The 25674-nt window shown below is 40.5% G+C and overlaps 1 protein-coding gene across 4 annotated transcripts in view; it reads right to left on the bottom strand.

Moving 5' to 3' along the window:
- The window catches only part of fbxl17 (F-box and leucine-rich repeat protein 17), a 300805-nt gene extending 275776 nt beyond the window's left edge, over positions 1-25029 (bottom strand). For all 4 annotated transcript variants that reach the window (XM_034692622.1, XM_034692623.1, XM_034692625.1 and 1 more), the window contains exons 1-6: positions 24826-25029; positions 22794-23308; positions 21495-21875; positions 20892-21014; positions 19882-20139; positions 19049-19180 (exon numbers count right to left, since the gene is read on the bottom strand). In XM_034692622.1, the coding sequence (XP_034548513.1) occupies positions 19049-19180; positions 19882-20139; positions 20892-21014; positions 21495-21875; positions 22794-23288 (1389 nt within the window). In that variant the 5' untranslated portion in view covers positions 23289-23308; positions 24826-25029. The remainder of the gene's footprint in view (positions 1-19048; positions 19181-19881; positions 20140-20891; positions 21015-21494; positions 21876-22793; positions 23309-24825) is intronic.
- Positions 25030-25674: the final 645 nt, after the last annotated feature.

The raw sequence follows: 25674 nt of genomic DNA, 5'->3' as shown, positions 1-25674 counted from the left end.
ACACTAAATCTGTGACCAATCCTTCAGAAAGGTCCTGCTGCAGGCGCCTCTCCGTCAGGATCAGATTCAGAGGGTTGAAGTAACGTGATCTCTGAGCAGCCGTGTATATTCAGCCAACATGTAAACATTAGATCAACGTGCCGGACAGCCGAGGCACATCCACTTCCTGAGGGGGCGTGGTCAGAGGGAAAACAGAGTGTTCTGAGGAGGACTGAAGAAGAGGGGTTTTCAGGCATGCCAAAATCTGATTTCAAAGTGTTTTTTTGAGCATAAACTTTAAAGACATGTTTTGGGGACCTCTTAGACCAATATATATTGATGAAAAAAGCGTGATATGTCACCTTTAAAACATCCTCGATAAGAAAAGCCACTAAACTTCATTAGTTAAGATACTTTGGCTATTTACTAGACTATTAAATCCCAGATACAAGCTAACAATTAAAATGATATGAAAGAGTGATTCAATATTTATCGTGAAAATTATCGATATCGACTGATATGGAAAATGTTATCTTGATAACACCTTTTTCAATATCGCCCAGCACTAATGAGAAGGTTCCAATTTTAGACGATACATTGCACTCATAGACTGTATAATTAATGGACGTAGCATCTATGACATCAGCCGTCTGTTTCTGAAGCGCTGTTTTGAGGCCAAACGTCTGCAGGAGCTATATCGGAAATTCTTAACGCAACTTAATTGCTGTTGAGCGAGTGTGAGGTAAACAGGCAGGCTTTGGGCCTCCTCTCCAACAGCTAGTGTCCAGCCTGTCAGTCAAGTCAGTCATGTCCTTTAATGGGCAAAACGTGTGATCTTAATATCTTCTGAACTGTCGAGTTATAAAAAATTCACCCCCTGTACAGTGTGCGGCGATAGAGAAATTAGCTCTTCAGACCGAAGCCGTTTTTTGAACCAGGCTGTAAACATGTTTATTTCTGCTGTAAAGATCGCCTTTTTTGAATTGGTGTGTATGTGGTTTCTGGTGTTCCTGCACTCAGCCTCAAGTAGACGCTCAATAAACTGCAGTTCATAAAACTTTTGCATGGGCTTCATATTTTGAGACCGGAGGTTGCCACTTGGTTGCACCTCAGTCATTGCATGGAGATGCGCACTGAAGGGCAACTTGTACAGCAAAGCATGTGTCAGTCACAACATGCTACGTATTCAAGGGTACAAAGTGTTGTGGGTTAATCAGATGGCAGTCACAAAAGAATAAAAATTGGTCAGGATATGTTCTTAGGTAGCTTTCACATTCATATGTTATCTTGACAGCCCTGGTTATAAGGCATGTGAAAAATCTAAATCGCCATGCTGAACATTTTCAGGAAATAAGAATCCTTTATCGACTCCCAGTCTAACCAACTTTCTTTGCAGGTCCATCAACGGCACGGGGGAACGGACCCACCAGGAAATAAAGTGCAATATTCTTCTCCCAGCAAAGTTAAATTTGTGTTCAAAATAAAAGTCTTCCCAAAGCAAACCAGGGGGGCATAAAAAAGCAACTTGTTTGCTCTGTATACCAGCAACTGCAGCAGGCTGAGAAGTGAAGAGCAACAAATCACAGGCCCTTCTCTGGTGAGATCTCTGAGAGAGCCCTTCAGAGTCTGAGTCCAAGTGAAAAATACTAAGACGAGCAAATTCCTGAGCAAAAATACCAAATGTAGTGTGTAAAATTGACAGATTTTCCCTCAAGTGAAATGTGCTCAGCAAAAATTTTGTTACACTTTTTTTTTTCTTTTCGGTGAAGTTTCTAAGTCACAGCTGCATTATTTATCTTCATTTTCCTTTGTGAATCCTGTGTTTGAGCTGCATTTTATGTTACATATATTTAATTTGATAGTTGTAAAATCAGAGTAGCACTTTTTGAAAATAGCACGTTTGTTGCAGTAACAAAAACATGCATGGTAACCAAAAGTTCCCTGCAAACTAATGATTTCAGGGTCATGCTGAAAAGCTCGAAAACATAAAGTCTTAAAATATCAAATTCCTGGAAAGACACATCCTCAAAAAGTAGAGCAGCTTGATCTGCAGCTGCCAGTCTATAGAACAGAGAGGTGTTTCTGACGTCAGGACTGGCTACAATAAAAACTCCAAGCCTCCAGAAATAACCTGGCAGGCCTCTCAGAAACCTGAGTCTCAGAAAGAAAAGGGAAAAAAAGGGATAACGCAACTGCAGACCATTTTCAGTCAGCATTCCTAAGGCTGGTCGTCCTTGAGAAGATGGACAAGCCGCAGCGAGACGGAGGCCAAGAGGCGCAGAGATCGACAGGAACGAATAGAAAAATGTTAAGAAGACCGAGGGAAGGGAAAAGAGAGCGAACAAGACGGATGGGAATAAAAGCATCACGAAAGGAGCGACAAACATATGAGCTGTACTGGGAGAGAAATTAAAAGGCTGGAGTCAGACAGACAGAAAGTTTACAGGTGAGGAAACCCCGATTACAGCGTGACCCTGTTAACCCCAGAGGCTCGTTAGAGTCTTGTTACAGCCGCGTTTCTCCGAGCCCATCCTCTGTCACACCTTCATTAAGCCCATCGACCCACTGTGCTTATTAAACACATTCATTACCCCGAGTATTGAACCGCTGCTGCTACCACAGGCCCTCGAATACATCACAGGAGGGAGGGGGGGGGGGGGGCAGGAGGGTGACATCTGGTGGAGGGTGAGATAGAAGACAACACAAAACCTATAGACGTCTATACAGCTTTCTTTCTCTTATCAATCATCACTAATGAAGTCAGTGATTAGAGATGTGTCTGCCTCTCAATCAAAACGAGACAGAGGCGACAGGGGTGAGGGTGATGGGTGACGGGGGACCGGGGGGCGGGGAAATCGAGAGGAGGATGTTGAAGTCGGGAGAGAATGATGGGATTTTTATTTCTGAATAGAGGATAAAAAAGTTTAAAGTAAGCTAAAAAGTTGTTCCTCTAACAATATTAATGTCAGTTTTGGTCCCTGATGTCGCCTAAAATGGGTATCAGATAACAGTTAGGATGCCAGTCAATGGGCAGATCCAATCTCATAATGTGTCAGCCCCATAGACTGTATTAAATATGGACATAGTATCCGTGACGTCACCCATCTGTTCCTGAGCGCGGTTTTGAAGCCAATCGACGGCGGCAGCCATATTTGAAATGCAGAACTCAACCAGGCAGAGTGTGACATGAAGGGGCGGAGGTTGAGCCTCTTAGGCAACAGCTATGTGTTTCCCGTCCGGGAGTCCAGTCATTCATGTCCTTATTTGGGAAAAACCTGTAATCTTAATATCTTCTGAACCGTCGCGTTAGAAAAAAAATCACCCCCCGTACAGTGTGTGCCAATAGAGAAATTAGCTACGTAGACCCAAGTCGTTTTTTGAACCAGGCTGTAAACATGTTTATTAATGCTGCAAAGATCGTATTTTCTGAATGGATTTCTCCATGAATTACAGTTTATAACACTTCCACATGGGCTTCATAGTTTCAGACCGGAGGTTGCCACTTGGTCAGCCCCTTAAATTGGCTATTTTAGGTCAAATAACAAATATACAACAAAGTGGTGCAAGCAGAGGATACAACGCTAATCAGAGTGGTTTGCAGTCACTGTTTTTCACCCTATATTTTTATCGCACTAGTATCACAAGGGCACTTTAAAAGTCAGTAAAACTTTATTGAGTGGCACTTAGGGAAAAAAAAAGTGCTTCACAAATCACAGAAATGGAAACACAAAGTCAAAAAAGCAAAACAGGAATTAAAGCTTAGAATGGAAAGAAGGCCGACATCAGATGATCAAAGTGGAATCTTGCACAAGGAGGTCAGACATATAACCTGTAGAGAGGTCATGCAGAGTAACTGGATCTCGTGGTTTATTCTGAGCTTCACTGGTAGCAAATGGTTCTCTGTAATAATCTGGCAGCTGCATTCAAACTTATGACTGGATATAAATATGGACAAAGTGCCTCCATCTAATCCCATTGTAAAAGAAAGTGAAGCCAAAAGAAACATTGCGATGGTGGAGCTGTGGTATTGATGTCACACCCCTTCCGATATCCAAAACACACATTTAATGTACCAATAAAACTTAGAAGATGCCTACAGGTTACAGCAGAAGATGATCTTGCGTTGATGTGAAGCAGACTTATGGACAATAAACAGAGCTGTCAATCATGATGTCACATCCCCTCTTATTACCATCATATAACAAACGAAGAATGAACTTCTCAGAAAAATAAACTCTTGCTGATAAGTCATCATGATAAGAATTGACTGTCATGACAGACAGCATGTTTGGGGAAGATTATCAGACGAGTGTTTTCATTTATCATGTCCCATCTGGTATAACAGAGGAGGTGGGCTTCATGAACTGTACTGCAGCCGGGAGGATCTCTAAATATTTTGGCTTTACTTTTGGGGAGTAGCGGGGCTGTCCATCTTCTAGTATATCACTTCAGGCCTGTATGAGGGGAATTACAATAATCAAGACAAGAGGAAAAGTGTGGATTAATAGCTAAAGATCGAGAGAGGAGAGCACTGATCTGAATTTTGCAATTCTTCATAACTGTCAAATCACTAAACCTGTCAAAGGTTATACATTGGTTAAAAGTGACACACAGATTCTTTGCAGTATATTCGATGTGTGTTTGAAAGAGGCCAATAAACTGATTAACTGCAGCAGTGAAGTAATCAGGTTCAATTAAAAAAAAGAAGTGTATCAGTTCCGTCAAGATTCAGACGGAGTATCAGCCAAACTCAAGTCTCTGTATTGGAATTCTTATCTGGAAGGAAAGAGCAGTATTGGCTCATCTCTAAATGAGGCGGTAGACTTTCTCTCTAATTCTTTTCCACTTCTGTTTTACATTTCTGCCTTTTCTCCACAGCCCAGGACCAAAGTGCATCCCAAAGGAGGCCCATTCATCATGATACATAACAAACCGGTCCACTGGGCTAAAGGCGAGGCCTGCGTCTTGGCTGCAGGCTCCTGCTTCAAATGATGACATCATTCCTGCCCATCTCAAACAAAAGGAAAACTCATCATCGGAGAGGGGGGGGGGAGAGGGAGGGAAAGAAGCGCAGAGAAGATTAAGAAGAGTAAAAGGCGTGAGCGAGGTGTCGGAAAGGCCCATGAATCATGGTGACATCCCTGGCTTGGTGTCAGGAGCTACGGCTGTCTGGAGGTGGATAAACAGAGGGGCCTCTAAAGCAGAGATGTCTAAATGCCGGCCAGGTCAGAGCCCTGAAGTGGACCTTAGGAGGGCTGATGTGGCTGCCAAATTCTTTTCACCAAAATTGATTGTCAAAAAAGTTGTTTCGCTGCTCGCTGTGCCAAACCTCTCTCACTTGCTGCTGGCTGGCAGAGGAAGACCGAGAACCAAAATATGAAACTGAGATTGGCTGCAGTAGTGATGCAGAATCATTGATTTAGAAAGAGAGGGACAAACGTGGATTTCAAGGACTGTAGTTATTGATCGTTTTACATATTAATCATAAGAAAAGATTCTAGATTGGTCTTAAAAACATAAAATAATGTGACAAATGTCCCTAAAAATGCCCAAGAGGACAACATTTCAAATCTAAAAAATTTAAGTTACATGAAAAGAGTGTAAAATTATTCTAAAACTTTTAAATTAAAACCATTGAATGTTTGGCATTTTGTTATAAGAGTCATTCAAAGGATTTAACCGGTATCTGACTGACTCTAGAATTTGAGGTGTTGTAGAGCAGGGGCGCCCAAAGTGTGGGTGAGGATCCCCTGGGGGGTCGTGAGACACCAATGGGGTGTCGTGAGATGTCTTCCAGATTTTTACTTTTTTAAAGTAATCTAAATTTGCTTATTTTACCCATTATTGTAAAAATATAGACAAAAATAGTGGTGACATTTGAAATAAAACCTTCAAATAAGTACATTTCATTAGTTTTCGGTCTTTCTTTGTTGCCATATGACTGAAAAGTCAGGGTTAGGGTTAACATTAATTAACATAGGGATCAGTAGCAGCAGGTCAATTCACAGCAGCACAGGAAACACAGCCTCATGTGCACTTAGGTAAACTCATTTTTGAAGTATGAAGCAAAATTTCACCAGTTTGAGGCTTCGAAGCTACTTTTTTTGGAGTTGTCAGATTTTCCTCTCTCTTACTATTCCAGCAACTATCGAAAACAAAAGAGATACCTCCTTAAATTACCTAAAATATAAGATTAATACATGATAAAAAAGTTTTATCAGAAAACAACCTAATACTTGAAATATCATAGTCAGAAATATTTTAAGTTTACCATCAAATAAGTCAAAGAAAAGCATCAAATCCTCACATCTGAGGAACCTAGGAAAGTCTGTAATTTGTGCCTAAAAACACAAAAACATTACACTAACTGACTAATTACCAACTAAAAGCTCATTAGCTAGAGATCTATAATGCTTGCTCAATTAACCAATGTTGTGCGGCATAATTAGGGCTGCAATAACAGTTATTCTCACTGTCATAAAGACGTCTAATATAAAGTAATGATTTCTTCAGTTTATAAAATGTAAAAAAAAAAAATTTAAAATGTTGTTTAATGCTTCCTGAAGCCTGAGATGACATCCAGAAAAGTTTAGTTTAGTTAACAATGCAAAGATATTTAGTTACCTGTCAAACCTGCGCTGAGAAACCAGAAACTCTCCAGTTAAGGAGGTCAAAATTTTTCACTTTTTTAATTACTTTACCACTTTTAATTGATCAAATTATGTGGCAGTAAAACGTATAATTACAATTTATATGTTAATTGTACTAATAAGTGTCCCCATTTTATTTTACAACAAAGTGTGAGCTTATAAAATCTAGCAGCAGTGAGCTATTAGCCAGAAGGCAGGATTCATTCTGCACAGCCGGAGCACAATCCACCAGTAAAACATGCTAAAAGCGTAGAAAAAGATCAAATTAAGCGCGGGTTTCATCTCAGCTTCACCCCCTCGTCTCAGGCTGCAGCCCCCTCTGTGTACTCAGCCAGAGTAAGCAATGAACAGAGCGGGATTGGAAATGGAAGTCACATACACATTAACATTCCTCAGTGCTTTTCCTGATACTCAGGTAGCTGCGGGCGAATGCTTGATAACGTCATGAAGATGAGTGCTGCTACAACGTCTGCAGCGCTAACAGATTATGTATTACAACGGGGAGGCCATTCAGACTTTCTGGCTACAGGTGAGAATTCTTTTTTTCTCTTTCAAACTGTATTCAGATTCTTAGAGAAACTGCAAGCAATCTAAAGGATGTGAAAGAAGCAAACAGCAGCCAGACACTTTACATACGCAAATATGATCATGAAGAAGTTACACAAGAGGAATCAACAGGTCATGAAGCGTCATTCCTGCACAAGTCAATCTGTGTTTAAATACTTTCAGAGTACTCCTTGCTGCTCCAATAACAGGTCACAAAAGAAGAAACTCTGTGACTCAAATATAAATAATATTCCTCACATCTTTAACTATATAATGGGATCTTTCTTTGCACTGTGAGTGTAGTAGAAACACTCGGCTGCATCTGCCTGCCTCTTCACTCACTGCTCTTTTCCAGTCCTACTGCGCCCTCTGCAGGTCAAAACCAGAAACAGCAACAAACACACCTGATTTCCCTCTTGTAGTGCAGATTCCAAGTGTATGAAATTATTTAACACTTCACATATCGTGTGCCTATGTGAGGCCTGGCTGCTGTTGGAGTTAAGGTCATGTAGTGGTGTGATGTGACCTGAGATGAAGAGTTACTGTCCTCTACACTTGACTTTAGTTCAGTTCAAAGGTGTCATTTTCCCATCAAGGAGCAATGTGAGGAAAGAGGGTTTACAAACACAAAAATACATAAACCAATTTATTTGAACAATCTCAGTTACAACATTATAAAGATTAATCTGACACAATCTAATTACAAATCCCAGCAACTCGGGCCAAAAAACTCCAAAAAGTGTGGGTTTATTAATCAGCTTATAAAGTAATCTGATCACCTTATGATCTTATCAACCTTTTTCCTGTTGCTAAGCGCCGCTCGAGGGGTCGCTCGTTGTTCTTTTTTTGACTTTTTTTCCATATCTGTTTAGTTATCTTTATATTTGGAGCCTGTCATGACTTTTATTGTTAATTTCCCAATGGTGGGATGAATAAAGGAGTATCTTATCTTATCTTATCTTATGGACCAAATCCCTGAAGTGAAAAAAAACACATCAAGTATCAATTGAAGTGATAAAACACTTTTAATAAATAAAAGTATGAAACTATAGAACTTGATTTTAAAAAAGACTAAATAATAATACCCTGCGCCTACTCTACAGCTGTTCTTGATTAACCACAAATACTTTTAGCTTCTCCCCCATGGATCTGTTGGATACAGTCAAAAGCCCTAACTTTATCCTCTTATTACATACTATATTATTTTAATTTTATACTTTTGATTTACTTTTTAATCATTCTTTATCAACAAATGTCAATCTTGAAGTATAAACCAGTCTTAAGAAGACAGCTACTTAAGAGTTTCATTGCCGCTGATTTTGTGTTTACAGAAGCATAAAAGTATTGAAGCTCTTTACTTAATTTGGGCTGGATACAAAATAATCAAATTCAATTTAAAAAAAACTTAGCACCACTCATGCTGGGCAGATTTTGCTCAGTTATTGGATTAAACACCCCAACGCTTGGCCTTGTGGGTAAAGCAGGCACCCCATGTACAAAGGTTAGAGTCCTCGCTGGCTCCACTCCTGGCCACCTTTGCTGCATGTCTTACCCCACTCTCTCCTCCCTACATTTCCTGTCTCTCTTTGGTTGTCATTAAATGCAAAACACCAAAAAAATAGCTTAAAGGGGACATATCACCCTTTTTTCATCAATATATATTGGTCTAAGAGGTCCCCAAAACATATCTTTAAAGTTTATGCTCAAAAAAACACTTTGAAATCAGATTTTGGAATGCCTGAAAAGTCCTCTTCTTCATTCCTCATCAGAACACTCTGTTTTCCCTCTGACCAAGCCCCCTCCGGAAGTGGATGTGCCTCGGCTCTCCAGCACGTTGATCTAATGTTTACATGTTGGCTGAATATACACGGCTGCTCAGAGATCGCGTTACTTCAACCCTCTAAATCTGATCCTGACGGAGAGGGGCCTGTAGCAGGACCTTTCTGAACAATTGGTCATAGATTTAGTGTTTCTTGTTGTTTTATTTATCAGTATGTTGACGTGTGTCTTGGTACACAGCTACGAACATGTAGCTATGTGGCTATGCTAACTAGCGCTAGCACTTATCCATGATAAATAAAAATCATCCACTAGATCTTCAAATCTGCAGACGTGGGGAGTAAAACCGACCTCTGCCAGAAAGGCAGCGGGACCTTTCTGAAGGATTGGTCACAGATTTAGTGTTTCTTGTTGTTTTATTTGTCAGTATGTAGACGTGTGTCTTGGTACACAGCTACAGCTACGAACATGTAGCTATGTAGCTATGCTAACTAGCGCTAGTACTTATCCATGATAAATAAAAATCATCCACTAGATCTTCAAATCTGCAGACGTGGGGAGTAAAACCGACCTTTGTGTTTATTAAGACAGCCTACAACTAGCATGCCTCCCTCCTAAGCTCCTTGTTAGCACACATATGTGCAGGTGATGAAAAACGGGGGAGGGATTCAGTATTATTTTATACAGTCTATGGGCTGAACAAGCTCCGAGCTCTGACTCCGTGACAGACCGGATATTGTTGTTACGTAACAAAAACACAGAAGTCTGAAACGGCTCGTTTCACACACATTTACAGAAAGGTGTAGAAATCAAAACAGGGGCAGAATGGATTTTTTTCATTCTCGGGGGTTTGTAGACATGCCAGGGACACATATTTCAGGTAAAGAACCATCAAAAAGTCAATTTTGCATGATATGTCACCCTATAAATAAACTGCACGGCCCGTGAACAGAGGCTCCACAGAGCAAATCTGAGCAGTGGGCCTTTTGCCCCCTGTCCTCCTTGTTTCCTACTCTATCCACTGTCCAATCCTCTCATAAAGGCATGAAAAAGATGAAAAAATTCATCTTCAATAACTAAATAAACTACTACCAGCAGAGGTTTCCCTTACTGCCTAAACTGCTCTACATTTTTGGCAAACTCAAAGTCGTTTCAGCACTGTGTCAGGGCTCAGAATTTGAAGGTCGGCTACATTGAATGCTCCACTTGTCGATTAAAACGTCTTCCATTGAGTCGACTTTGACACAAGTAAAGTACTTTTAGTTCTATGACCCACCCAGAGACTGGAAGAGAGCAGTGTCTTGTGTTATCGACAGTGCCAGGAAAAAGACGCTCTATGTTGATGCAGAATTTTTTCACCAGGGAACAAATGTTGAAAAGGGGAAAACAATACGCCAAGGTTAAATTCACTTTGGAGGCACGCCTCAGAGGCTCACATTTCCAGAAGTGCCCTCCCTTTGTTCCCCTTCTTTGTTCCTTTCTTTTTCTTCTCTTAAAACTTGTTTTGTTGTTGAGCAGACAGCGAAGGGAACATATCGACGACGTCTGAGTGCAGCCGGCTGTCCAAGTTAAAGTCAGTGCTCATTAATGCATCTGATTACTCTTCAGGCAACGGCTGATCAGCAACCACCTCATACACACATACACGCACGCATGCACACACGTACTTACGCATGCACGCACACACACACACACACACAGAAGATTTTTGGGGACACAGATCGATACGAAGGCACTTCAAAAGAGCAATGAAGAGGAGGATACCCAGAGAGGAATGTGCTCTTAGCTTAGACGACACACTGAGAATATAAGCAGTGTTAACGCTGGAAATCAAACTTTTGGGAATAAACTACCAAAGTTATTACTTCATATACTAAATATTCATATTCAAATAAGTCAGACACTTATTATATGAGCCCAAGGCAAAATATTCATCGCCTCCAAATCAGAAGTCTTCAGTTGACAAAAGCATTTCCACTTTTTAACCTCTTCAAGTCAAAAATGACTTCAACTCATGAAAACATGACCAGAAGTTTTGCTACAAGCAAGCCAGTGTTTTTTTTAATCATCTGCCATTTTCCATTTAAATAACAAACCATGATGATCAACAGTGACATTCAATTTATTGTTAGAGTCATCAAGTCCAACAAAACTAGAAAATACTAACGATGGGAAGCTGGAACCAGTTTACATGGCTTAAAAATAATACATTAACAAAGATATGTTTTCATTCAACGTGTTATTGATATCTTTACACTTTGACTGCATTCCCTACAATAAAAAAAAAAAATGTGCAGGCCACTTTTTCAATCTTTTGTATGACACATAATGAACCAAGTTGTTCATCTATTGCTCTAAAAAAAGTAGACTTGTAGTAAACTGTATCTATTTCTGAATTTGCTGACACTTACTTTAATTGTCTATTCAAAGGTTGTTTGAATTTGTCTAATCTACTTGTTTCAGCTCCAAACAAAGCACCAGCCAAAGTCCCAACAATAGTTTTGGAAAGTTAGCAGAAAGAGAAGAGATTAAGAGAGAGAAATTAAAGAAAAAATGTTGTGTATTGAATGAAAGAAAAATTAGATTAGTTTGTAAGAGTGGTTCCACCTCAGTGTGTATTTTTGTAGAAAGTGGGTTAGCAATAACTTGCATTGGAGTAGACTGAACATAATATGCTAATAAACTTGTAAAGGAATATATGGACAGCAACAGTTAAAATAACAAAAACAAATTTTTAAATATTTTAAATAAAAATGAATTAATAAATACAAATACAAATAAATAGTTAAAATTAATAGAGTAAAGCTGTTAAACAAATATAAGTCAGACATTTTTTTAATACATAATATATCAAAAAAAATATATATATAAAAAAATAAACTTATTGTGAAGTCAATAAAAACTTTGACTTAAACCTTTAATCTCTGAGTTAAAAAGCAGATTAAAAAGGTAGATCTTGGTGCGCTGGTGGCCTAGCGGTCTAAGCGCCCCACATACAGAGGCTACAGTCCTTGTCGCATGGGTCGCCAGTTCAATTCCCAGCCGGTCGACCATTTCCTGCATGTCTTTCCCCGCTCTCTACTCCCCACATTTCCTGTCTCTATTCAGCTGTCCTGTCAAATAAAGGCAAAAAGGCCAAAAGTATAACTTTAGAAAACAAAAACAAAAAAAGGTAGGTCTTAACTTTGCTTTTAAAAACACAGAGAGAGCTTGCTGTTTTAAAGTCCTAAGGCAGAGAGTTCCACAGTTTTGGTGCATAAAAATAGAAACCTTGCATAGAGGTAGGACTAGATTTCTCAATGGCCTGAAAGCTTTCAAAATCTGCACTGAGGCAGAGCTTACCTCTCTCTGACATACCTAATCCTGCTCCATTAGCCATTAAACACACTAAGTTCATCATGTAACATGAGACAGTCAACATCCTTTACTCAGTGAAGGCTGGAGGGGATTGGGGGGTTAAAGAGAAGATGGACAATGCACTGTTTGTTGGTGTGTGTGTGTAGTTGTGTGTTCCTGTGACTGGTCAGAGTGGATCTCTTGATCTCTTATTAGAGTCAAACACAAGAACAAAGTTTAACCAGAGGAGAGTCCAGTTCAGCTGGCAGCTATTTCACTCATCTGCTCCCACGTGTGTGTGAGTTGTTTAAACTACCGGCCCTTGTGTGCGTCGGTGTGTGTTGCTCTATGTCAAAAAGGTCCATCCTGTAATAACTGGCAGCTATCATTATCACTTCCTTTGTCTCTGTGCTCCCTCTAATCTCACTAATTGAATCTGCTAACGTCAATATACATTCTAATGTGAGATTATGTTTGATTGGACCACTGGAGCCCCGCTGTCATAACTCCTGCCAGAGAACACCACACAACCGACAAGCTGGACGGACGGGCAGCCAATCAGAGAGCCTCCTTCTCTGACCGCTAGCCAAGAAACACTGTTCACCCTGACAGTTCGTCTTTTTGTGGTGTTTCATGTTTTTTCCATGGACAAATGCATCCCTCCATCCAAAGTGCCAAAGTACGAGAAAGAGAGAGGGAGCGCTGGAGTGAAGCTCTGATTGTACATGCAGAGTGGTAATTACACCTAAATTGGGGGCACATGGTAATCTATGTTAGGTCATCTTCCACTTACATTTCCACATTTTGCACTAATTAAAACTGTAATAATCAGTGAAAGAGAGAGAGAGAAAGTGAGAGAGTGTGTGGGCAGAGACAATGTCTTTGAGATGAGCCAGAGGAAGAGGCTCGCAGGAAAATTAAGTGCACACTGTTTGATTTTAACAAGACAGGAGAGCAGATAAAGGTTTTTTTTCTAAAGAGAGAAAAAGAAAGTAGAAAAGTGCTTCCTAGCAAAAATGTTTGCAGATTTTTGACGTGTGTTTAATTGGATGGAGCACAGGAGCGCAGGTACCGTCACGAAAAAGATGGGTGACGAGGGGATTCTGCAGCTTACATCCATCCACCAGTTGGTTCATGAAACTGACAGAGCTCACAGTCAAACTTTCAGGGTTGTCTCTACCTCCCCCTACGGCAAATTGTAGAGTGATGAGGAAAAGAGGAATTTGCTATTCTTGGAGCCTTTGCCCTTCGAGGTGCTGGGAGAGAACAGAATGTGAATGGAGGAGAAGGAGGGTGAGAGAAGAAAACACTTCAGAAGATGAAAACGAGCCTTGAAAGGCAACTGGTGCAATATAACCGACTGTGGCATAAATACTGGATGAACGCCAATAAAGAATGCGGGGTAGGTGTCAAAAGGAGTGCGGCGCAGAGACACCCGAATCAACCGCCTTTCATAAAACACTCACTCTGAGTCCAGGGTTATCTGTAGCCCTGGGCCGATTTGGCCCCGGGCTAACAAGCAATGAAAGAGCCAGCGTCAATTTGTCACCTGTAAACAAAATTTACACACGCTAGTCACTACTGGATGCATCCTCGGCATTGTGTTTGCAGCTTTCATCTGTTATTTCTTTGGAAAATAAGTGGAGTGCCCTTCTCATGACATGGATTTGCCATCCTTTAGCTTTCCTCTTTTGCAATTAAAGGGAGAAATTTCATATTTTGCATCATGGCATACATACCTCAGCTCCACCAAATCTTCCTAAACTTTCACTGATTACTTTTCAACCAAGACCTAAACTTCCATGGCCTTAATTTGTGGTTTACTAACTACAGGAAAAGAAAAAAATGAGAACGATTATTGCTAATGCTGTCTGTGAAAACACTGCTTAAATATTTCCTAAATGCTACACAAGCTTTCCCTCACACTAAAACCTATTTAACCATCCACAGAGCTAGATACAGCTTAACACAGAGCAAAGGCCCTCCAGCATGGAAATGAACCACAACTAAGACGAGAAGGAGGGAAGGAAAGAAAAAAAAGTGTGTGTGGGTGTGCACATGGCAGTGAAAAAGAAAAAGGCAAGAGGGCGAGTGAAAGACCACACAGAAGCATCCTGCAGCAATTCAATTATTCAATTTTAGAGGAGGAGGAGAGAAGAGAGGGCAGATCAGAGTGAGAGAGAGGCTCATCTTCATCTGTGATTGATTAGGAGAGACAGAGACAGGATCCTCGTATCACAAAAGCCAGCGGAGAGAGGAAGAGACGAGAGGAGAGGAAAGAGGCTTTCACTGTACTGGCCCATGACTGCACGATTTACAGCGCACTAAAAACCAAAAAGGCCCATCTCAATGCCGTTTCCTGGATCAATTCACAAAGAGAACAAAGGTTCAGCTCACACTAGAGTAGTCCCAGAAGTGTTCAACGATTCATTTCTTTTTGCATAAACCTTCAGAAGTGGCTCTTTTTTCCTCTGCGCTGCTGAAAAAGCCTTTTAGGTGGTCTATAAACAGCTGACCCCGGGTAAAACAAGACCCTGGAAAGTATAAATAGATGAGCCACATGTTAATTCTGTATATGTAATGGAATATTTATGATTAAGCCAATAGCTTGTATAATTTGGCATAAAAGTCTGATGGAGTACAAAAAAAAACCTTGTCAAGTTTACTCTTATCTTGGTTCTCATGGTGCCAGAATCTTGATCTCCACTCATTCTGAGACTAATTAAAACCACTCTGCCTCAAGTAAAGACACATTTTTTTTCTGAGAAGTTGGAAAAGGAGAACCTAAGGTTAGGATTACAAGCTGTCAGAGAGAATAAATGGCCTCTGTGGAAAATATGGAAGTGTTTCTGGGTCGTCTTAATTCCTGGCAAACTTAATGACAATTTGAGGCCAAGCAGCCCGAGCGCCTAGACATAACAATTCCCATATAAGCTCAGCCCATTCCTCCACACCCTAATGACAGGAAGCTAAAATAACTGGCCATTCACGTCTGAAAAATGACTGTCTGAAATTGATACCGCTGCGTTGAAATGTTATCTGCAGCAATATTAATCTCTCACCCAGAGGTAATCGCTAATTTCATATACTATTAAGTTGATGAATGGGGTTTTAACAAACGAGCTTTTGTTAACAACTTTAAGCGGACCAATTCATCAAGGTCATGATTACTCACAGGCTGAGAAGAAAATTAGCGGGAAAAGTGCAGAAGCATTAGTGAGAAAGGGAAGATGTATTAAAAAGGAGGCTTAGAAACAGACATGCCAGATGAATATTTATGTTCTCTAATGCGAAATGACAAATTCAGTTACAGGAGGGTGGGTGGTGGAGAAATTTACAACAAACATTAGGGTGCTGATTTAGAAGTTTGAAAAAAAAATGGTGACATCTAGTGTTAAATCTGCTGTACCTGCTGGTGATATGTGGTACATGTGGCGTCACGCGAGCAGTGTGTGAATCTTTGAGGGCTTGAGATAGTACTGAGATGAGGAACAGTGATGTCATGACACTCCTGACATGCTGCCTGAAACAAGATGAGTCATCAAGTAATGACACTAGGGCTGTCAAACTGCTCCAAAATGACGTTCGAATATTCGCTCTAAAAAATCCCATAGGTTCGAACCATTCGAATATCTATATTTGCGCATATTTCAATAACAGGTGGACAAACTAATACAAGGAGACATAACTACCATAACTAACATACCTACACATTACAAAACAAGTAAATGACCTAATGGTCTGTATCTTAACACTTTTAAGACCGTAGACCTCTCGCTCCGCCCCCCCCCTCCCCTCTCTGTGCGTAATGCGCTGAGGGAGTGCTGAACAAGACTTGTGCGAGCAATTAAAGGTCCCGACTCTTGTCCCTAATATAGGCAGGCTTCATTCAGTGATGAAGCAAATATCATTAACATTAATTGAAGGTAAAAACGAAAAGTAGTCCACTAACATTCTTGGCGCTTGTATAAAAAAAGAGGAAAAGCTGCATTTTATCCCAGGTGTCACTGATGGTCGGGCTCTTTTAGTCCACTGTCAATGTAGGGTCTTAGGCCTGAGAGGTTATTTGCCAAAAAACACAAGACAGTCCACATGTGAAGAAGACAGATCACATGTGAAGAAGACAGTCCACATGTGAAGAGGCCAGATCTCTTTTTATTCACTATGTTCCAAACGGAGGAAAAGACGCGTTCAGAGCGCACTGAGGATCCAGGGACGGAAGGATTTGTCTCTGCCGTCTGCTTCACGCTGTGCATGTGTGACTCCTGTGACCTGTCCCTGACCCGTCATGCAGTGCGCCCACTCGCAAAGCAGCCGCTGATGTGTTTTTTTTCCACAGTCGAATATTAATTTTCACAATCGAATCTCCGTTTTTTTTTAAATATTCAAATATATATTCAATTTAGATATTCGTTGACAGCCCTAAATGACACATGATAATGGTTTCCAGCATAAATGTATATCTCTCACAGTAAATTGTTGCTGTTTTTCAAACTTTATTAAATGCTGCTTCAATATAAAAATATTGGTTTATATTTAATAAAGGACCAGACAATCACGTCCTCACATCACAAACTTTGCAATGAACTCAGGTAAGTTCATAAGTGAGTCCGCATAAATCTGGACTCACAGAAAGTGCCTGATTTGACGTTGTAGAGTCAACATCAGAGAGAGAGAGCACTTGACCATGTGACAGTGGGACAACACTCAGCACTCACACACTCACCAGGATGAGCCTTTATGTCTGTGACTGTGGAGTTGAGGATGGGGCAAGGATTGAGGCCTTAGTCAGCAAATATGTGTACTTGTTTTACTGTACATATTTGACTTCTGATCATTGTGCAGTTAGATTCAAAGAGAGTGATCAGATCATCACTTAACAAACTATTCATCCCTGGGCATAACTGTACAAGTTAAATGTGCTTCCTTATGTTATGAAATGTCTGACTACCACTTTAAGATAAGACAAGATAAGATAGTCCTTTACCTCGTCCCACAACAGGGAAATCAAGTGTCACAGTAGCAAAGTAGACAGTGCAAAAAAATATAAAGCAAACAAGAGCCTATAAAATAGCAATTATTAAAATAGTTATTAGCAATCAAAATTAAAAAAGTAACAAATAAGCATATCTTACAACGTATTTAATATATTACTGGTAATAGATTCTGACACTGCAGGAAGAAAAGACCTGCAATATCTCTCGTGAGACACCGCGATGTGTTCACATTCCTGAACGGAATGGAGAGGTATCTGAGCACTGTCCTGAAGTCTTGTCAGTAAGGAAGTTGATTTTAACCAAAGAGGATTTTGACTGCAGACTTGGCAGAGTATCTAGCTGCAGGGTCTAGACCAGACTCTGGAACTTTCTTCAACAATCAACCAAAACTTCAACAGAACACTAGAGCAGATGTTGTTGAATGTTTTCCAACTGTAAGCATTTTGTCTTCAATGACCATAAAAGCTAAAACAACAACAACAAAGCTGCTTGCTACAATGCTCACTCTAATGCACACGGACCACAGGCCAAATGTGGCCGCCACATCATTCTATGTGGCGAGAGCTTAAGGCTTATAACTGTTTATTAAAAACAAAGAAATCTGTGCTAAAGCGTGCATTGTCCATAAACTACATCTCCCACAATGCATTTTGATTATGTTACCCGCGAAATGACGGCATCCCACCGGGAGAGTGCAGCGTACCCACAGCGGTATTTACTACAGTGACAACAGGTTGAGTCTGTAGAAGTGCATACAAAGGACCCCAAAAATGTCCAGGAAGAGAACATGTGATTCAGATGGCAGTTTCAAGACAGATTCGGAAAGGGGAGTACATGTTTGTGCCTCAAGGTTAAAAACCGGTGTATCTTTTGTGTCATGAGGCAGTGATGTTGCCAAAGAGTATAATCAAATCGGCATTTTGTCTTACGGTTACATCTGGCCCTTTGAGGGCAACCATAATGCTGATGTGGCCCTCGGTGAAAATGAGTTTGACACCCCTGCTCTAATGCATCTGCTTAATGACACTTCGGTGCAGAAATATAACGTATCTGAGCGTGGTTATGACTCATGCACAGCCATGCGTGGCTGAATGTAGATGCCAACAGCAAAGGATGTGTCTCTTCTAGCTACTTGTTCAGTTGTATAAGAGAAAAACAAGTCAAAAAGTATGAACTAAAACAATATTTTTTGTGGTAGACAATTTTTGGACACTTCATAATAAATAATATAAAATACGTGAATAAATCACAACTAGGTTCTTGTGCTAAGTTTTGAATTCGGCAGCATGGTAAACCTCTTTTCCACAAAGCATCAGACTGTTCCTTTTACTTTCAGGTTTCAGGTGTCTTTTTTTCACACATAATTTGTGTCTGTCAAAAACAAGATTTTTTTTTGTTGCTGAGTGAGCACTAACAAAATGAAGAAGAACAGAACAACAGCAGATTCTGACCTAGTCACAAGCTAACTCAAACAACGGCCAGTACATTTTACAGCCATGTGGATGTTGCGTAGCAAACTTTGAAGCCCCTGCGTCACTAGCACAATAATTCTTTGACACTCCTGTAACCAAGATTATGAAGTGCAAAATACAAGGCCACCACACTATGGTGAATTTCTTAGACTACCAGGATGGGAACAATGCTACCCTGCTAAAGGAGAACCAATGGAGAGCAGTGATGAGACAAATCCACATCGACACCCGGGTTCTTGTGTGAGCCGAGAGTAAAGCACAAAGATTTAAAAAGACGTGTTGGACTGACCATTTTGTTCTCTTGTAAGTAGAGTCTCTGGAGTTTACGGCATCCTCTAGCCAAAGCAACCATCCCATCATCGGAGATACCGTAGCACTGACCCAAGTGGATATCCCTCAGCTCACTGCAGTGCTCTCCCAGCTGTTTGGAAAAAAAGGAGAAATATTAAATGTGTTTTTTCAACCCTGAAAACTCTCACCTTATTTAACCCTCCTGTTATGTTCATTTCTCTGGAACAGCAATAATGTTCCTGGGGCAATTTGACCCAGGGCATATTCAATTATCCAAAGGTGTCAGAACCCCAAACATCCCAATAAATTTTTTTTAATCTAATTTGAACTCCATTACTAACCATTTCAATCAAGATTTAGTCCATTGGTGTTCTTTAATTCACACAGATCATGGTTCAATGAGGATAACTCACTTGTTTTTCATTAAAATTCATGTTAAAACTTGTTTTAATGTACATTGGAAAGCCCTAAATATAAATATAATAGTTTTACATGACATAGATTTTGTTTATTTTATTTTACATTTTTATTTCCTTTTTTTTTATGAAGTTATGTTGAAAAATTAACACGACAACTCTTCTGTCACATGCTGCCAGATTTTTTTTTGTTGCTGCATTTAGCTGGTTTGGAAGGCATATGTTGCCTAAAATAGACTTTTAAAAGGGTCAATTTGACCCACAACATAACAGGAGGGTTAAAAGCAAAGATCAATACATCACTTTATATTTTGGAAAAAATCTTGATTAGTGGTTCCTTGAAAGATCTGAAAGGCAAATATCCAATTCATAGAAAAGAGTCTCTTATGTCTCCACTCTGTCTCTGAATACCCACCTTTTTCAGAGATTCATCTGTTAGTTTGTCCTGGTTGCCCACATGCACCTTCACCAGCAGAGGGCAATATTTAGCCAAGGAGGACAGAGACGAGTCACCCAGCTGCTTGCAGCGGTATGCCGTGTACTTCTGCAGGCCCGGACAGTGTGAGGCCAGGGAGGATATACCGTGGTCATGGACACCTCTGCAATCTGAGATGTTAATCTCTGTCACATTCTGCCTCCGGGAGGCTATTTTCACCAGGAGATCGTCGCTCACCTGGGGATCACAGAAACACGTTGAGAGGTAAAAGTCAGACAAAACAACAGAAAGTTTAGTTTTTTATAAAGGTTGATGGAAAATGTTACAAATATAAAATGAGCCCGGAGACTCATTCTTCTGCAGTGGAAATCTGATAAACCTCCCTCATTCAACAGATGGATTGGAGGAATGCTCTCTGTGCTGCAACTAGAAAAACTAAGATTCAATCGAGCCAACTGTCCTGAAAAATATAATGCCATTTGGTCATCTTTCATTGAACACGTAAAAATCTGAGTCCATCATGAAACCCTCTTTTGTTTTTGGTAATGTAATTCTTCATGTTTCATTGTCATGTCTTTGAATGTGAAGACTCATCTCTGAAGGAGAATCTGTTATTTCATGTATTCAATTATTTTTTGTTTACATTGTTTATTATGCAAGTATTTGCTTGTTAGTCTGCAGAGGTTTCTTTTTTTACTAGCTGTTATTGTTACTGCATTTATTTTATTATTATTATTGTTTTATTTCTGTGTTGTTTATTTATTTTTTCATTCGTGTCACTCTTGTCTCTAGGTTTAGGGTTGGTGGATAATATGGGTGGATGTAGGGAATCAATGTTCTTGTTTGTAAAATGAAAAAATATAAATAAAGCATTTAAAAAATAAAAAATAAATATGAAATGCAGTAAACTGAAAACACAAACAGTCAAAGAATATTTCCTGAAAATGATAAGAGTCTAAGCCAAAACATGCACTACTTCATGTGCTTACTTGTTGTAGGCCACTGAGGTCGATTTGCTTCCAGAACTGGAAGTCCAAACACAGATCCCTCCAGTACTTACAAACCAGAGAGGCACACAAACAGCGCTCCTTCACTGTCAAGTGGGAAAGCACCTGCAGGGAGGCAAAACACAAAGTGATGCATGAAGACAAATTCATACGGCGTTCCCATTTTCCAGTCTAGCAAAAGCTATTCTACAACAGCTCTACAGCAAGCCCTGACTTAGGGTTAAGCATCCTTCTTGCACGTTGTCAGTGTCAGTGGTCTGTGAAACAGCTAAAACTGAGGTATCTGGTATCTGCAAATATGCCTGTCAATGCACTGATCTGATTCTGTGTTCAATTAGCCCCCATAAACAACAATAAGCAATACACAACAATAGTGCTTTGGCAGTTAAGACTGGTAAAATGTCAACAATCAGTGTTTTGCCACCACACAGGTATCCAATGGGTTCTTGGTAACAGACAATTCCATGTCAAGGTATTGTAAGGGGTAATGGAAGTGAAAAATGGTATTGGGACATCACAGCTTTTCTGAACAAACAAATGGAAATGTGAATATATAGAAAAAGAAAACCTTAGATGAACTCTGACCTTGAGTAGGATGGAAGAAGGCAGGTGGTTGATACTTAAGTGATCAGCAGCGTCAGAACTTCTCCCCTGGGAGTCGTCATATTGGTGCAAGCAGCAGGGAGATGAGTCTGAGCTGTGTGGCAAATCAGCATGAAGACCCAACCCGCAGCAGCCATCAGCAGGTGAGGAGGAAGAGGCGGAGGAAGAGGAGGAGGAGGCGGAGGAGGAGGGGAGGGGACAGAGGGGAAGGTGGCAGTGACCAGTTTCAGAGTTCGAGGCGGCGTCTCCCCCGCCTCCCGCCACTCCTCCGTTCTCCAGCCCTCCGTCGGGGGCAGCGAAGGAGCAGCGGGGCTGCTTGCAGGGGGTGCACCTCTGCACCTCTGAACACTTCCTCTTGCACACCTGAATCCAGAGATACACACATACACCATGTAACACAGTTGGAAGCAGTCTCCCTAAAGAGAACAGAGCAGCTTTTAAATGAAAATGCTCCCATTACATTCCTGAATATCAAATCAAAACCGTAGACAATACAAATAATGGACGTAGTATTCGTGACGTCACCAATCTGTTCCTGAGTGCTGTTTTGAAGCCAAACAACGGAAGGAGCCATATTGGAAATGCTGAACTCAACCTAACTTAGTGTGAGGTAAAGAGGTGGGCTTTGAGCCTCCTAGCCAACAGTTACAGTTTTCCCACCTGTCAGTCAAGTCAGTCATGTGCTTAATTGGGCAGAACTTGTAATCTTAACATCTTCTGAAGTGTCGCGTAACCAAAAATTCAACCCCCGAACAGTGTGTGCCGATAGAGAAATTAGCAACGTAGACCTAAGTCATTTTTTAACCAGGCTGTAAACATGTTTATTAATGCTGCAAAGATCGTCTTTTTTGAATTGGTGTCTATGTGGTTTCTGGTGTTTCTGCAGCCAGCCTCAAGCGGATGCTTGATGAATTGCAGTTTATAACACTTCCGCATGGGCTTTATATTTTGAGACAGGAGGTTGCCACTTGATCAAAAACACACCCTAACCTGGGATCCTTAGAGAGAGCAAAATTAGATGTAGAATTTAAAAACTATGTTGCTTTGAGTGCAAAGAGGGACTACTACAAGTCAGTTACTACATCTTGACAACAACAAAAAATATCTGATGTTAAGGTTTCAATCACTCTGACTTTTCTGCATGTAATGTGAGAAAACTTTAACTGATGCCATGTTTTTTATCATTTTCAGCACCCAGTCCCTCAAACCTTTCCTTTTGGTGTATTTGTTCTGCATTATGTCGTACTGTGGTGTTATGTTTGTTAAATGCCAGCTCCTTACCATCTCAGTGTGGTCACTGGTGCAGCCAGACACAGGCACAGGCACAGGTATGGGCACAGTCACAGACACCCCAGCGGTTCGAAACAGCGCCGGTGGTGGGATCAGTTTTGCAGGAACAGCTGATAAAAGGCTCCTCCCTTGACCCTCCCAGAGAGCCAAGTCCCGGGGTGACAGCAGGAACTTGGAGCAGTCCTCAGGAGATGCAAGGGTGGCGTATCGTTCGGCGAGCTTTGAGGCAGCCGCTGCTCCAATACCAACTCCGCCCACACCAGGGACGCTGATTCCTGTGATGCTGTTGTGGCGACAACTGCTGCCGTTGGCACTGGCTTCCAAGTGGTCGCTGTCGTCTTCAAGACCGCTGCTGTTGCTGTGGACAATGAAGCAGAGCATGCACGGCAGCTGCAGAAAACAGTTCCTCTTCTTCTTCTTCCTGTGATGCAACTTGCGTGTCCTCTTCTTCAGGCGGTAACCATTTTTCGAGAGAAGATGGCCCATATAGATGATTCAAGGAAACTCTGGAACAAGACACAGCATGTTAGTGAATGTATTATAAACTAATATTCAAAGGATTTAGCTGGACTGGGTGTTACTGTAAGCAACTTAACGGTGCTTTCACAATACCAAAACAAAACTTTTTAGATTACCCCCTTTAAAAGCATCCTAACATTGTTAACACTAGCAATCATACTGGATATTTTCAACATAAAATAGTAACAAAATGGCAAAATTTGCATCAATATTTATTAAAAGCTAATTTTAAAGAAGATTTCTGAGTCTAACATTTGGGAATTTTGATATAAATTCCATCTCAAAGGGAAAAAAATTAGACCCTGATATGCCTGCTGATAAAATGAATAACTGTGTTATAATGACAAAGACCTTTCATATTCAGATATGACTTTGCAAAGGTACGCTGCTTCCTTTGACAAATAACTCGGTTATTGAATATTTTAAATTTTTCTACATTGTCAACCACTTTGTAATCACCCTGAGGATTATTTTGTGCCTTATATGCACTGTGAAAAACCCTATTAGCGCAAATGGGATATCATATATGCCAAAACTAATTCATGCCACGACATGCAACACCATAGGTAGAGAACTGCATCAACAAGTTACAGAAAAGGGCGACAGATATTCTCTCAAATGAAATACTTCAACATAATTCAGATAGAGCAAATATAGGGTAATAAAGCAAAGCTGGGGAGATCATAGCCTTATGATGGGGTTCACTATGATAACACTGTTACTTTGGATTCAGTGAGCCTGTCCCTTGAGTACCAACAAGCATTGGGCAGAGGGGTTATTACTACTTACTTAAATGTACATTATAATACATGAGTAAAGTGTTAAGACCAAGCAAACATGTGAACATACACTCAATATGTCAAGGACAATCAGGATGGATCTATGTGTCCAGAACATGCTGTATATGATGCTGAAAATAGACCGATGGTAGCCAGCTCTGTCATAACACTCCTCCCCCTGTATAGTACACTACAGTGATACTAGAAAGCAGAGCAACGTCCTCGCATTGCATCACAATGAAATGCTGTATTATTCATAAAACGCTGTCATCATAGCGTAGAGGAAACAACACAGCCCAGAACAGAAGGGTGTCTGCTCGTGTTTATCTTTCAGCCGAGACACTTTTGCTTGTTTTGATTGTATATTAAAAGCCACTCTCGACCTAATCTTGAAATGTGTCACAACATAGAAAGCAGGTTTATTGTTGTCGTACTACAGAGTACTACTATGCATCGTCTGGTTGCTGAATAGATGTAAACATTGAACAGGTGGTCATTTGTTTTGCATACACACACACAGTGCAGTATTGACGTGACTGTTTTGTGTTGCCTGAAGTCTCGGCAGGTTTGCTTTCACCATTTGCACCAAGTCCACAACATCTTTACAAGATAGTTTAGATAAAACAGCCTCGGTTACGTTGCTAACCCAGTTTTCTGCCTGGCTAGCTCCATCACTAGATGCTAAGTTAGCTTTAGTGGACTCAACATGAAACATCAAGTCTCACCACTTCACACGGTGCTCCCACACTCCGGACGGTGCTCGCATAATACTGCAATGCTGCACGGTCAAGATGAGCGCTGACAAGTCCCGAAAGATGAGGCAGGAACACCAGTAAACCTGCTAATGAACTAGCGTAGTGTTTATCCAAACACTGGCAGCTCTGGCTCTGCTGCTGCTGTTGCTCTTGAGGACAACACTTCCGCATAGAGAGGGCAGAGGGAAGGAAGCCGACGAGGGCGATTCGTAATTCGTTCAGATTGGTGGATTGGACCTGATAATTATTACATTGTATAGAAGCCCTAACCTACGAAGGAGGATTAGGGCCACGTTAAAAAAAAATAGTAAACTTATTAAAGTAAAGTTGTAAATTTAGGAGAATAAATTAGATAATTTAGGGGAGTGAAGTCCTTAATTTAGGAGAATAAAGTCGCAAATTTAGGAGATTAAATTCGTAAATTTAGGAGAATTAAGTCTTAAATTTAGAAGAATAAATTCGTAAATTTAAGAAAATGAAGTCGTAAATTTAGGAGAATAAAGTCTTTGATTTAGGAGAATAAAGTTGTAAATTTAGGAGAATGAAGTCACTAATTTACGAGAATTAAATAATTATTTTAGTCTATGCTATCAGAAGAGAAGCAGCCACCTTTACAAAAATGAGGAATGTGGAGCATCTTGTGAAGTTATGCTTTGGTAGGCTACTTCATATTTTGGCACATCAGCATCTGGGGCTTTTCCGGAGAAAGAACCACACAGACTTGGAAGAAATTATCTCTTTTTTGGCAGAAAAAAATGACTTCCAGTGGACGTCTACAGGGCTATCTTTCGTTAGACCTGCGTGCCATCCAGAGAGGGT

Source organism: Notolabrus celidotus, chromosome 9 (assembly GCF_009762535.1).
Source record: "Notolabrus celidotus isolate fNotCel1 chromosome 9, fNotCel1.pri, whole genome shotgun sequence".
Lineage (NCBI taxonomy): Eukaryota > Metazoa > Chordata > Actinopteri > Labriformes > Labridae > Notolabrus > Notolabrus celidotus.
The sequence above is the reverse complement of the archived record's forward strand: the minus strand, read 5'-3'. Positions and strand labels throughout refer to the sequence as shown.